A 13,807-nucleotide genomic window follows, 5' to 3' on the forward strand; every position below is an offset into this window, starting at 1 on the left:
CCCCCCCCCCCCAAAAAAAAAAAATCTTGATGCTATCTTCATTTGCTGCTGAGCTGGACAAATTGGAGTTTTATTGAAATGTATTTTCACAGTTATCCCATGTGAATCCTATGTCAGGTTATTTCTGCTTCTGGAGCTGTCAAGCATGAGGATATTGTCGATCAAGTGAAGAAGCTTTTTACAAAGCTATCTTCTGATCCAACCACTGCTTCTCAGTTGGTTGCAAAAGAGCCAGCAATATTTACTGGTTCTGAGGTATGCTAGAAAAGTCAGTTTTATGTTCAATCTAATGGAAGTCAATTGGATGAGTTTTTTTTTTCGATTTCTTCTGGTTTATAAGAGGTCCTTCATCTGTGGCCAATTTTGTTCTTGTGGTAATGTGTTGCATCGTTAATCAGGTTCGTATAATTGATGACGATGTTCCTCTTGCACAATTTGCTGTTGCATTTAACGGTGCATCTTGGACGGATCCAGATTCAATTGCTTTGATGGTCATGCAATCTATGCTGGGTTCATGGAATAAAAGTGCAGGCGGGGGAAAGCATATGGGGTATATGTCTCTATTGTTAAAATTCTTGTGTGTTCATCTGTAACCCCTTCCCCCTCCCGAGGGGAAGCTGCTCACTGGTTTTTTCAATCTGTGAACAGTTCAGAGCTTGCCCAGAGGGTTGGCATAAATGAAATAGCGGAGAGCATGATGGCTTTCAACACCAACTATAAGGACACAGGACTGTTTGGTGTTTATGCTATTGCCAAGGTGAGGGTCACTCACTTCTTGTCTATTGATTAATATTGGGGATCTTACTCTATTGAGTGAATTTTGTAACACATGCTGCTTTTGATGCCGTCTCATTTTTTTTCTTTAATGTAATGCAGAATTGGTAAAAATATTGGTTCTATTTTAATGTCCATTGACATTGAGTCTGGGCTTTTAGTTCTTGGATTTTATTTGTAATGGACTGAGGTATTAGGCAAACTAGTTTTTTTCCTTTTTTTTTTTTGGGTTGGTTGGGTGGGTGGGGTGGTGGTTTGGGTGGGGTGGGGTGGGGTGGGGTTTCTAAAGGTGTGTAAGAAGGTAAATATTTTAATTAGTGGAGGTAATGCAATCCGGGGTTCCAAAAAGCGCAGCTCAGATCACTTATGAGCCCTCCCAAGTGCTAAATGGTCCACCTTGTAACAATAATGGTAATTCTGTTATTAACCTCAAGTGCACGAAGTTGAGTGGCAGAACCACAAAATAAGCAGAATCTTAAAAGGTTACTTAGGAAGATCCATGTAGGTGGGGATGCCAAGGGAATTTGATTTATTGGATATGGGTAGACTTGGAATGACGATAAAAAATAAGGACTAAAGAGATCAAAGGAAGGAGGGATAATATGGGAAGACCAGGATTATGGTGTTATTTAAAATCACTTCACCAGTCTCCTTCAACCTTATGATAGGAAGAGAACAGAATGCTAAGGCAGAAACCAGACTTGATCTTGGGTGAAGAACTCTGATGCAGATAACTTATCTGCATCAAACTCACTTGATTCAGCACCTATGGATTCGAAACTTCAGGACAAGTCTTCTGAGATCCGGCCCACAGTCCTATGACTTCCAGCAAGCAGTCAAATGATTCAAGAACTTGATGACTAATAGAGCTTTGCTGAAACAGGAACCAGCGGGAGTTTCAGGTCAGATATGGATCCAGATGGATGTCCCACACAGGGATGATACTCAAGAGCAGGGCACTTAGGGTTCAGGTCGCTCTAGGGTGACGATCTAAAGCCCAGAACAGGAGAGGGAAAGAAGATGTGAAGGAAAACAGCCACCAACCGAGAGTGACCATCCAGTTGTCAGAAACAGGGCAGGGAGGAATAATAGAAGAGGAAGAAGAAATAAAGGAGCAAGATAGCACAGGAAGAAACAGAAGGAAACTAAAGAAGGGAATTAATTGTACTAGAGGGAGAAAGGATGGAGAAATAAGAAGGGAGGATGAGGAGGAGGGTGATGACAGCCAAGCTGCTCAGGCTACACAGGCACACAATCAAACCAAACAACTCAATATTTCATTCCATTCAACATTTCTAGTAATCTCTATCCATTACATGTATATAAATAAGAAAAGAAAAGACTCGTCTATTCTAAATAGGCACTGTGATAAACTACCTACCTACCTACCTCCCTCAAACAAAGAAACCAATCTCCTACGTTATACTACTTTCCATGAATTATAGATTACAAGATAATCTCAAATTATCAAATAAATGCCTAAATATCCTACTAGATCCAAAACCCAATGCCCCGGTTCATCTTTGTTTGGGCTCCCAAACGCGCTTGTGCTGGTCCAAGGGAGCGCCCCTGCATCAGCTAGCCCATTAAAGACTAGTTTATAGGGGTGTAACCAGAGCATGAGGCTCCCGCCACTGTGGGGTCTGGGGAGGGCCATAATGTATGTAGCCTTACCCCTGCTTCACAGAGAGGCAGCACCTGGTTATTAAATAGATTAGTTTAGGATTTGTCTAATAAGAGTTGTTGTAATACCAAAACACTAGAACAAAGAGAGAGGAGAGGAAAAGAGAGAATGGGTTAGAAAAAAGAGCTCATGGTTAGGTAATGTAGTCCTACCATGAGCAATGTATTATATATATGTGTGTATATATATATATATACATACATACATACATACATACATACATACATATACATACATACATACATACATACATACATACATACAGCAATCTGAAATCAGATTGCAGGTACGGGAAGATGAAAGCATTCATCAAGTTCGGGACTTCAAAGACGGCAGAGGTTCAAGACGTAAGAACACCGCTCATAAGAATCCGATCGGACCAGTTCACTACCAACCAGGTCGATGTGTGGCACTGTAAGGTAGCCACACCGTTGCTAGCCCGTTGTCGTGGTACTGCAAGCATGTCAATCGCAGCTACCAGATCGACTATCTCAACAGTTCCGGGATTCTTAGCTGCTCAATTGGAAATGGCACCACGAAGTTCGATGAGTCACTACAATCCAATACAGCGATTCATCGACTCAACTGAGCGTCCGGAGTCTACGAGTCCAATGCATTCAGACGTTGGTGCATCCGCAAGTCAAACGGGTTCTAGCACAATCGATTTCACACCTGAACAGCTTGCAAGCTTTGTAGGAGCTACGCTTATATTATATTATATTATAATATAATATAGTATAATATAGTATAGTATAGTATAGTATAGTATAGTAGCCCTGGTTATAATAAACCAGTACTGATATTCCCTTTACACTAAAAACATGAAAGAATTTCTAAACTACCCCTACTGATAGTACATAGACATAACATAACATTGCCCCTCTAGCTGGAGCATAATTATCACCTATGTAACTTGGAACAGCCACCAAGAAAGGTAGGTAGGTCTAAATAATGCTTTGGTGAACATATCACCAAGCTGATTTCCAATGCTAACAAATGGAGTAGAAATCGGTTTCTTAATGACCGCATCGCATCGTGCACAAAATGACAGTTGACCTCATTATTTTTAGGGTAATTTACAGCGCCACCCCCTTGAGAATGCCAATATTAGAGGGACACCCCCTCTCTTTCACCAAATTAGACTCGGACCCCTTGCCGTCAGTCATCGTTACAAAATATATAAAAAATGCTGACATCAGCAATTCAAATTTTTCTTAAATACCATTTTACCCTTAAAATAGGGAAATACCAAAATTACCCTTAATGGTTGTGGAGGTTCGAAACTTGAAGACGACGACGATACAGCTCCTCCAGTATCAGCAAGAATTTGATACTGTGCTCATCATCTCAAACCTCTCCATGGCCGCCGCTTCTACTCTTTTTCCTATCAAAGCGACCATAATCGCTGATTCTTTCCTCTTCTTCTCCGATGGCTGCTTCTGAGTGCTAAGGATCCAATTAGGGATTTCTGAGCCTTCAATCTTCAGGCGCTAGATAATAGATCTACCTTTCCTTTTTCTTCTCTTGATCCACCTCACACCTCCTATCTCACTCTCTTCCTCGCTTTCTATTTTCGTTTTCATAATTTTAGTTTGGGCTCCAAAGTTACATTATGTTCCACCAAAGCAATTTTTCCCCATCCTGCAAGAACACAGCAATCAAGGGTCATGGCATCTCTTTCAATCTTTCACTGTTCATAGATCCCTTCCACATTTTTATTCGTTTATCCTTTCTTATTTTTATTCATTATTATCCATGGATCTACAGTTCTAAAGAGATAGGACTTAGGACCATCTCTCTTTCAATTCTCTGTTTACCCAACTCAATGAACAGATCTTCAAAGCCTGAAATCCCCCCCCCCAAAGGTTCTGATCTTCAGAGAAAAAGGTTCTTTTTCTCTTTTTTTAAATCTTCTTTTTGGTCAGCGGTTCAGGTCTGGCAATAAGGCTCTATTTTTTGTTTTTTTAAATCCTCTCTTATTTTTCTCTAGCTCTTCTTCTTCTTCAGGTCAGCGGGACGGTAGCAGCTGTGAGCCGTGTTTTTTTTTTAGGAAGCTTGAAGATTTTGGAGCCCGAGGCTTCAGAAGAATCACAATAGGTTAGGGAAGAGAGGAGTCCCACCGCCGCCTCTGCTCCATATCCGCCACCGACAGATCCGGCCTCATCGATCCAAATACCGACGATGGCGATCCGGCGGAGAAGATAATCGAAGGTTGCGTTTTTTCTCCTTTTTTTCCTTCAATCTGTTCAGAATCTACAGTCTGTGGTGGTCTTGGTTGGAAATCAGGCAAATTATGGCTGAAATCTGTGGTTCTCTGTATTTGAAAGCTTCACTGTAATGTAAAAATATGAGTTTTTCAATAGCAAGGGTATAATGGTCATTTTAAGTCGACACTTAACAGTGACTGACGATAAGGGGTCCGAGTCCAATTTGGTGAAAGAGAGGGGGTGTCCTTCTAATATTGACATTCTTCAGGGGGTGGCGCTGTAAATTACCCTTATTTTTATTCCACTCATGAAATATAGGATTATTGGCAATGTAGATAGCTGCTTAGTTATCACAATACAAACACATGGGTTTGTCAACTGAAAAACCAAGTTCTTGAGCAAAAGACTTCAGCCACATAAACTCAGTTGCATTATGAGCCATGGTCCTATTCTTAGCTTCAGCACTAGATCGAGCTACTGAAGTCTGTTTCTTTCTTAGCCATGTAACAAGATTTCCACCAACTGAGACTAATAATAATATTAGTTTCTCTTCTTTTCTCCCTGTCTTTTCTCTCCCTTAATTTATACCATATTCCCCTTCCTTTCTCCCATCGCAGGCTGCTGGAACATTCAAACCAGCAAGCTTCTCAGACCCTGGTTTGGCATGAGAATAGCCTAAACCTGGACCTGTGTTGTAGCCAATCATTGGTTCCTAATCTGGGATTAGGATTGGCTGGTTGCATCGTAATGAATAATAATATTATGAAAAAAATATAAAAACTCTTGAGTTTTGGCTAAACAAATTGGTTGTACACAAAATGCAAAATGATGTTTTATATCATATTGAACAACAACATATTACTCAACCTTATCCCAACTTGGGAATGAAGGGATGATAAATGATTTGAGGAATGGAAAATGAAAGTTGAAAAATGAAAGATGGAAGTAAGAGGGGGTTGGGAATGAAGGGATGAAAAATGAGTTGAGGAATGGAAAATGAAAGATGAAAAATGAAAAATGAAACATGGAAGTAAGAGGAAAGAGGCACAGCCCAGCAAGTCAGGAGTTCTATCACACTATTTTAGATCACCTCTACTTTCAAACCTAGCTTGTCCAAGTAGGATTTTTAATTTTCACAGTTAGCATTTCCAGTGACCCCTTAACTGTATCTCTATTGTTAGTTATATATATATATATTTTGTGTGTGTTGTCTAAAATTCAAGGCAAAGTTATCTCCAAAAATGGCAAAGTCAAAAATTGCTTTTACTCTGCTGCGGTCTTCCTCAGTATTATATTAGGCTACTTATGGAACGTTTATCCTGATTTTACATCTTCTTTGAATAATAAATTGACTCCTTCGTTTTCTTTCAGCCTGATTGCTTGGATGATTTGGCATATGCAATTATGTATGAGATAAGCAAGCTATCTTATCGAGTTTCAGAAGCTGATGTTACACGTGCTCGTAATCAGGTGGTTATGCTTGCCTTTATTGTTAATTGATTGCTTTTATTTGGTCCTTGATCGTTATGTTCTGCAGTTGTGTGAAATAAGGGTTTTGTGCTACATCAATTTGTTAGAAAGCAGGGATATGCTTAAATGATAACTTCCTAGTTTCCACTCTCTTAATCATTCTCGCCTCCCTCAGCAACTTTGACACTTTGACTTCTTTTTTAAATCTACTTTATTGCATCCATGGTTCCTATTGTGATATTTGCTGGAAAGATTTGCAGATCTATATGGTTTTAACTGCAAGTGGAGGTTGATTTGGTATTGTTTGGATTGAGCTAGTTGTCATCATCCCCATAAACATTGAATCCTTAAATTTTACAAGATGTGGTTTAGCTGCTCCACACACCGCCTCTAACTTTGTGGCCATATTTTCTACAGAAGTATATGTTTCCAATATCTTTGATCAGTAGATAATTCCATCTCTTTGTTCATTTTCCCGACCTTTTTATATCCTTTAACTTGCCAAATGATCTTCACGCCACTGATACGAAGGGTTTTTTCCTAAATATGATTAATTATCTCAGTTGATTGTCCTTGTATATTTACTCTAGTTTCTTATTGGCTCCATTGGATCTCATTTCCGGCTTTGGGGTTTGTGGGTCTTTGATGCTGATCCTGGTTCCAGAACCGGAATCAGATCACTTATGGGCCCATCAAAGAACAAATAATTCAACCTTAACAAATCAGTGGCAACCTTGTAATTTATGAGGCAATTCAGAACCCTCTTAGAGTGAAATAATTGACTTGGGACACGACAGGAATTAGATCAAAAAGGAGAAAGTCGATTCTGAAAAGTAAAACAGAGGTGGAGTTAAAGTGAAATAAAAATTCAAATCAGGGTTTTATTACATCAGGAAATAGGGCTTAAGTGTAAAAAGAAGATTTAGCTGCTTCTTCCTCACATGATAGGAATGAAACCAGTGGGAAGTAGTAGTCATCTTCAAAGGAGAAATCTTTCTCATGAGATATCTGATCGAGCTGGAACTTCAAAGAGGGTTCTGAATATTGAAGACCTATGGATTACCCAATAAATAGCCAATGGAGATGCCCAGGGCAGCAAATCAGATTCTGCAAATCTGACCAGGCGATGGTTGCAGGTCCAGCCCTAGTTTCTAGATGGATCTCTCCACAAGAAGGGTATTAGAGCTAGGGCTTCAAGGGTTTGAATTGCCTAGGTACCGGCTACATTTGACCCAAATCTTGGGACCAATTGATTGGGATTAATGACTCAGCAAGGCTTTTCCTGAACCCGGTATTGTCTCTGGTTGCAGAAAACGAACAGGGATGGAGAAGAAATAGAATGAAAGAAATAAGAAGAGGGAGGGAGGGAGAGAGCCAAAAAGAAAAGAGAGATCGCAAGGGGGGTGAAGAAGGTCACATGACCTAGTGTTCTTGTACCAACATGGTAAACGATAAACCCAAATTAATTCATTCTTCAAACTTGTCAGTTGATTACAAGAATATCACTATTTAAAGACTCAATAGAACCCTATTCTTTTTTCCTATTATGAAATTGAAATAAATTAGGAATCTAACTGAAAGGGAAAAGGATCTCCTAATTACTTCCTAAGATCTAAGCTAATAAATTAGAAAAAAATTACACTCAAGTTGGTAACTCCCTACTTGTCTAACAACTACCTTAAATAAAAGATTACATATATTCCCAAATAAAATAACTTAATCTTTCCTAAATAAAGTAAATCCTATAATATTCCTATTGATCCCAAAAATCCAACCGGACCCGGTTTGCTTGGTCGAGATTGCCAGCCAGGTCAGCTTGGTTCAGCCTCGAATCTGCATCAGTCTTAATAAAATGCCTTGAGACTTGGTTTTGATTTTTGTCAGAAGTTGGAAATCATACCAGAACTCAGGATTTAAGTTCCTTTCTTTTAGCAAACACAAGTATTTTTTTACTCTTTCATATTTTCTCATTTGTTATAATGAGCAGTTTATTTTAGATTGAACCTCCCAAATAAAAGGTAACCTCAGAAGGTATCATCACATGTGGTTATGACATCAGCAGTTAAAGGTAACTTGATAAAAACTTGGCATGCTGAAATAACTAAGTATGTGTTGAAACTTAAACTGCTACATTATCTCATTTTAATATCAGGAAAAAATGTGAGAGATTGATTTCTTTTGTATTGTTCAAGGATCAAATGAATGGCCACTTGCTAATGTAAAATGCATGACACTGGTTAACGGATGAGAGATGACATTGCACCAATCTCTTCATGTCATACAATTTCTGAATATACATATGATGAAGTAGCTGGTTTGGTCTATAAATTTCAGTATCTTAACCATTCCATTATCTTTTATGCGTACTTTCCGTGCATTTAAGTACATGTGGCTGTTTTGATGTTCCCGATTAATGTTCTAATGAGCATAGTAGTAACTTTTGTTGCTGACAAATCTTTCTTTTATTTAGTTTTGCAATCATTTGCAGTCAATTATGCAGCCATAAGCACTGACAAATGTGAATTTTTACAGTTGAAATCTTCTCTTCTACTTCACATGGATGGGACCAGCCCAGTAGCAGAAGATATTGGTCGTCAGGTATAATTTGTTTCTTTTCAAACTATAAGTAATATAAATTAATTAAGGAAAACTTCTAGAGGATAGTATGTGGCTTCTGAATTGGATAGTGACACTCGTACGTTTTCTTTTATTTGTTTCCTTGTAAAGGATGAGGCTAAATAGTTAGCCTTGTCCAATTAGTGAAGTGGACCAATCACAGCCTACCTGACCCTCCAACCCTCCTAGCAGTGCTTGTTATGAAAAAGAGGGAGCATGTTGCTTGTTTGATTTCAATGGTGAGGTCATTCAGGCTGTGTGATATACATGCTAACAGATATATTAAAGCCGGAGTGTCATTATTGACTGGATATTGTCAAGGCAACAAGGCAACCCATGGCGGTGGAGGGGTTCCTAAGTCGTTAGGCGACCAAGGCTCCCAAGTGTTTTTTTTTTTTGCTTCGTTTTTAACATTATTTAGTATGCTACATAGTACATATACCTTATATAAAAAATCAACATTAAGCCACACCAAATCATAAAATATCAGCATTAAGTCACATCAAGTCATAAAAAATCAACATTTGGAGAAATTTTCTTGTTCTCTAATAAGTTTGTCTGGCCAAATGATTTTATTTTAATATGAGATTTTTTTATTAGGCAAAACACAACTAACTTTCCAATAAATCCAAGATTTCTTAAATCCGAGTTGTATTGACATAGTTATGTTCCGGTCAAATTTATTTTCAGGTGTTTGAATGCTGTTAAAAATCACCTGAATGAAAATAAATTATGAACATCAGAACAAAAGATTATTTTACTAGAATTTGGGCTTTTAGCAATGTTTTACCATGATAAGATTTATGGATTTTTCATATTTGGGAAAAAGCACCAGCATTTGAAAGTTGAAAATCGCCCGTCACCAAGAATCTAATTTTTTTTTCTTGAACCAGAGGTTTAACTTTTTATGTTTTCGGAATTTTATTTTTGAACTATTTTTATTGGATTCAAATTAGGGGTGTTTGCTTATTTATGAATAATATTTTAAGTAAATGAAATAACAATTATAAAGTCATTTACAATTAAGTAAATGAAATAAAAATTATAAAATCATTTACTTAAACGATATTTGGCATAATTAAGGGCCAAACCTTTTCGAAACCATTTCAAGGTTTCTTGCACTAAGGTGGCGCCTTGACAACTATGATTCTAGCCATTTGGTCTGATTTGCTTTCATGAAGAGGGTTTAGCCTTGCTCTAAAAGACGCTTGTCGAAAGCATCTGTCATCCTTGGTTGATATCATGCCAACATGTGAACAAGCAGCTTTTTTTTGCCGGGGGGGGAGATGGTAAAGAGAATACAATTCGCCAATGTTTTGGATTTTATTGATTGGCTATATATATAGGGGAGAAAGAACACTCCCTGATTGCGCAGCATAGGGGCTAATGAGGGGGTGCACATGAGCATAAACAAAGGTTGGGGTTTTTGGGTTTCACAGGGTGTGGAAGCATCATTTCGCCGCTTCTGTGTCTGGCGCAGAGGCCACGCAACCTGTGAGCATTCATTTCCCCTTTATATTGTGGGGAGTGGGTGGTAATAGTGGATCATTAAGTTAAAATTTGATTGGATCGATGGTTTCATCTATCAGTCCAATGCTTCATACCTTGATTTAACCCATACCAGATATTGAGAAGGAAACCAATCTGGTTCTGGTTTGTGCTTAATTATCCAGTTTTCATAAGCGTCAAACATATAAGAAAGGTGACTTGTTCTGGTTAATGTAGCTCAATTGGCTGTTTGATCCGGATATTTGAATCGGATAGAGGTTGGGTTTGAAAATCTGGTCCATTAACAGTTCTAATGGTGTGCATGTAGTGTTATTATGTTACTGTGTAATCTATTCCAGACTTTGTGTAAATGGAATTATATTGGTGTATATTGACCAACATATGTCTAAATTTACAAACGTCAACAATAATAAGTACTGACACGTGTGAATGCACTCTTTAAATTTCATACGTGGTCTGCTTGTATGCAGTTTCTTACATACGGCAGGAGAATCCCATTTGCTGAGTTGTTTGCAAGGATTGATGCTGTGGACGCAAGCACTGTCAAACGTGTTGCGAACAGATTTGTCTTCGACAGGGTAAGGATTATGTTACATGTCAGTAGGTGGAGGGATTATAAGGACTGCTTAAATGACTCTTCTATAGGTGTATTTAGAAATTTGACACTTTTTAATTACGCCTTTTCTTGTTTTCAATAGTTCTTTGTGTTAGGGCTATAAAAGGTTTATAATTTGAAAGTGACTTGTCACTATGTCGTCGTCAAATTAGAGTGTGTGTTGTACTAAAAGGGCATAAAAGTTAGGTTACAATTTTTGTTACACCTGAGGGGTGTCAATATATATATATATATGTATATGTGCCCTTGCTTCTATTGATCTCTTATGGTTCTGACAGGATGTTGCCATTGCTGCCATGGGACCCATCCAAGGTTTACCAGATTACAATTGGTTCAGGCGTAGGACTTACTGGCTGCGTTATTAGGTAATTTATTGGTTTTTGGCGATTAATTGCTCCTTTTTCCTGCCATCGTCAAAATGTCTGATAGACTCAAGGCTCCATCGCTACCTCCTGGGCCTGGTTTTTGTTCTTTTTCCCTTGTTGGGTTCTATGTTTGTTGAGATATTGCCTTTTGTAAGATCTCTCAATTCGATGGAAGAGAAGAAAATAATTGTGAAGTCTCGCAATAACAATATTGCATTGCCCAGACGCACAAACACTTGTTTCACTTTCACTTCAAATCTCTTCACCTCCCCCTCCACCCCACACACCCACACCCCCCCCCCCCCAAAAAAAAAAAAAAAAAACCACACCCAAAGGAAAAAAAATTTGTAATTTGAACTGGAGGGGGGAACCTGTGCAGACACTGAAAATTGTGGTCATAAATTAATATTTTATTGCTAGAACTATAATAGATTAGGACAGGTGGTTCTACTGTATTCCTATTTTTATATCAATATCGCTTTGAAATTTTGCTCTATTGGGTAAATATGGAATATATCCCAACAGAGAGGAGGTTCTTATATTTAGTGATTCCAAGGGGTGGGGGATTTTGGTTTGGGATCTCAGGCTTCTTTCTTTCGATCGGAGGTCCAATTTATGTGATTCTGTACTTTTTCTACCCTGAAAAATAAAATGGTGGTAAAGGCAGGCATAAAAAAGATGTAGTACCCTGTTGCAAAGAATACTTGTATATTCATTAAACCAGGATACTTTTCCGTAAATGTGTAGTGGGATATTAAAAGTAGTTGGTGAACCTACTACTATTTGATTGCCTCCATCCAGTAGACCTCGAGTATCCATTTATGTTTTTTTATGGGTGTTATCAATTGGAGCTTAACTTTGGTATTTGATCTGTGTTTGTTAATGTTTCTACAAATGTGGTTTGGGAGTAAAATTTTTTAGGTGACTTATTAGTTACAAAGGTCTATTATTTTTAAAGGGAAAATGAAACTTAAAGGCCATCTGGTGGGGGGGGGGTGGTGAGGGAGGAGGAAAGAATGAAAGGGGTATTCCCACCGTTGTTATTAGTGCTGTCATTGGTCCCGTGTTGGTGTAGGGGTTATGTTAACTTTTAGGGAAATCTCTCTCTACTTTAAATATTACAAAATATTTATTCTGATGAGATGTCTATATTGACTGTTGAATTGAGAGGATATGATTTAGCTTAGATGCGTGCCAAATTTCAGTTAGCACATTCTTCTTGCAGACAGTAGCAGCAGTGCGTAGGGTTTCTTTGAGAGCGGAAGAATAGGGCACTTGAAATAGTCGAATGTGTGGTACTCTTGTCCAAAGAACTACGACCCTGGATCTCATACCTGCCGAGTGTGTGGAAATCCTCACTATTTAATCTGGAAAAATAGGTTGATGTGTTGCAATAGGAAGTGCTTTCCTTGGCTTTATCAAGTACCATTAAGTTAAAAGAACGAAACCTTCCATTCAGTCAGGTCCTTGTGTAGAGGTTCCAAGCTTCAAAGCTTCAAAGCTTTGTTTGGTTGGCTTGGTGGTAGTTTTTAGATCCCTTGCAGCTTATGATCCTCTTAGTGGTTAATGATTTATTGAAACTTTGTAAGGGTTGATGCAAGACATGAAACTGTTAAACCGAGAAATTTGTTTGATTATTAAAGGAACAAATGTCTTTTTGATTATTGAAACAGAAAAAAAATGGGCTGGTCCCCGTTCCATATCATTTTAAAGAACCGAACCAAATAACTCAAATCAATATCGAATTGAATCGAGACCGCGATGAAGCCAGAAGTAAATTGAAATAAAAAAATCCTTATTGGATTGGTTTCGGTTAGTGTAAAACATACATACAGTGTAATCAGTAAAAGAGAATTGAAATAGAGCTGAGGCTGCAACAGGGCCGGGTTGGGTTGGGCTTCTTAAAACCCTAGCCCAACCCTGAGTTCCCTTATTTGGGCTCAAACCCGCCCTGACCCCGACTCAGGGCCACAAAACTTCAATCCAGACCCAACCCTTCAGTGTTCAACCGAACCCTTACCCACTCTGATTGGCCTTGATTTTTTAGGGTCGGGTTGGGATGATCCTGATTGACCTTGGTTTGCCATCAAGGGCTAGGTATAACTTTTTTTTTTTTTTGTGTAAAAAAGGCAAGATATAAATATATATATATATATATATATATATTTTAAAGCAAGAGAGATTTGTGAGAACATATTTTAGGGGTTTTGAGGTGTCAATATCGAGGTTAACATTAGGGCAGAGGCAAAAACTAAGGCCAGGTCTAGCCAAAACTAGGGCCAAAAGTTAGGGTAAAAAAATCAAGGTCGGGTTTAGGGCTGGTTGGGGCTGGCCAAAGACATCAACCTTTATCCGCTCTGACCTTGACTCAACGTCGGGCCGGCCCTTAGGGCCAAAATTTTTGAGTCGATACTTGTTTGGAATCAAGGCAGGCCAAGGGTGGGTTCAGGCCGTCAGGGCCAAACTTGCACCCCTATTTTGAGTATAGTTAAACAAAGGTTTACCACAGCTGGCGCTAATCACTTCATATCAATCCAATAACGCAGAAGTCCTTGACAACCCACCA

General features: G+C 38.5%; 1 protein-coding gene across 1 annotated transcript in view; it reads left to right on the plus strand.

The window, feature by feature from the left end:
* The window catches only part of LOC122080110 (probable mitochondrial-processing peptidase subunit beta, mitochondrial), an 11,713-nt gene extending 239 nt beyond the window's left edge, over positions 1 to 11,474 (plus strand). Inside the window, exons 2-8 of the mRNA XM_042646994.1 lie at positions 118 to 255; positions 399 to 550; positions 649 to 757; positions 6,037 to 6,135; positions 8,668 to 8,733; positions 10,731 to 10,838; positions 11,155 to 11,474. Coding sequence (XP_042502928.1) covers positions 118 to 255; positions 399 to 550; positions 649 to 757; positions 6,037 to 6,135; positions 8,668 to 8,733; positions 10,731 to 10,838; positions 11,155 to 11,241 — 759 coding nt within the window. The 3' untranslated portion in view covers positions 11,242 to 11,474. The remainder of the gene's footprint in view (positions 1 to 117; positions 256 to 398; positions 551 to 648; positions 758 to 6,036; positions 6,136 to 8,667; positions 8,734 to 10,730; positions 10,839 to 11,154) is intronic.
* Positions 11,475 to 13,807: the final 2,333 nt, after the last annotated feature.

The sequence above is a fragment of the Macadamia integrifolia genome, chromosome 5, assembly GCF_013358625.1.
Source record: "Macadamia integrifolia cultivar HAES 741 chromosome 5, SCU_Mint_v3, whole genome shotgun sequence".
Taxonomy (NCBI): domain Eukaryota; kingdom Viridiplantae; phylum Streptophyta; class Magnoliopsida; order Proteales; family Proteaceae; genus Macadamia; species Macadamia integrifolia.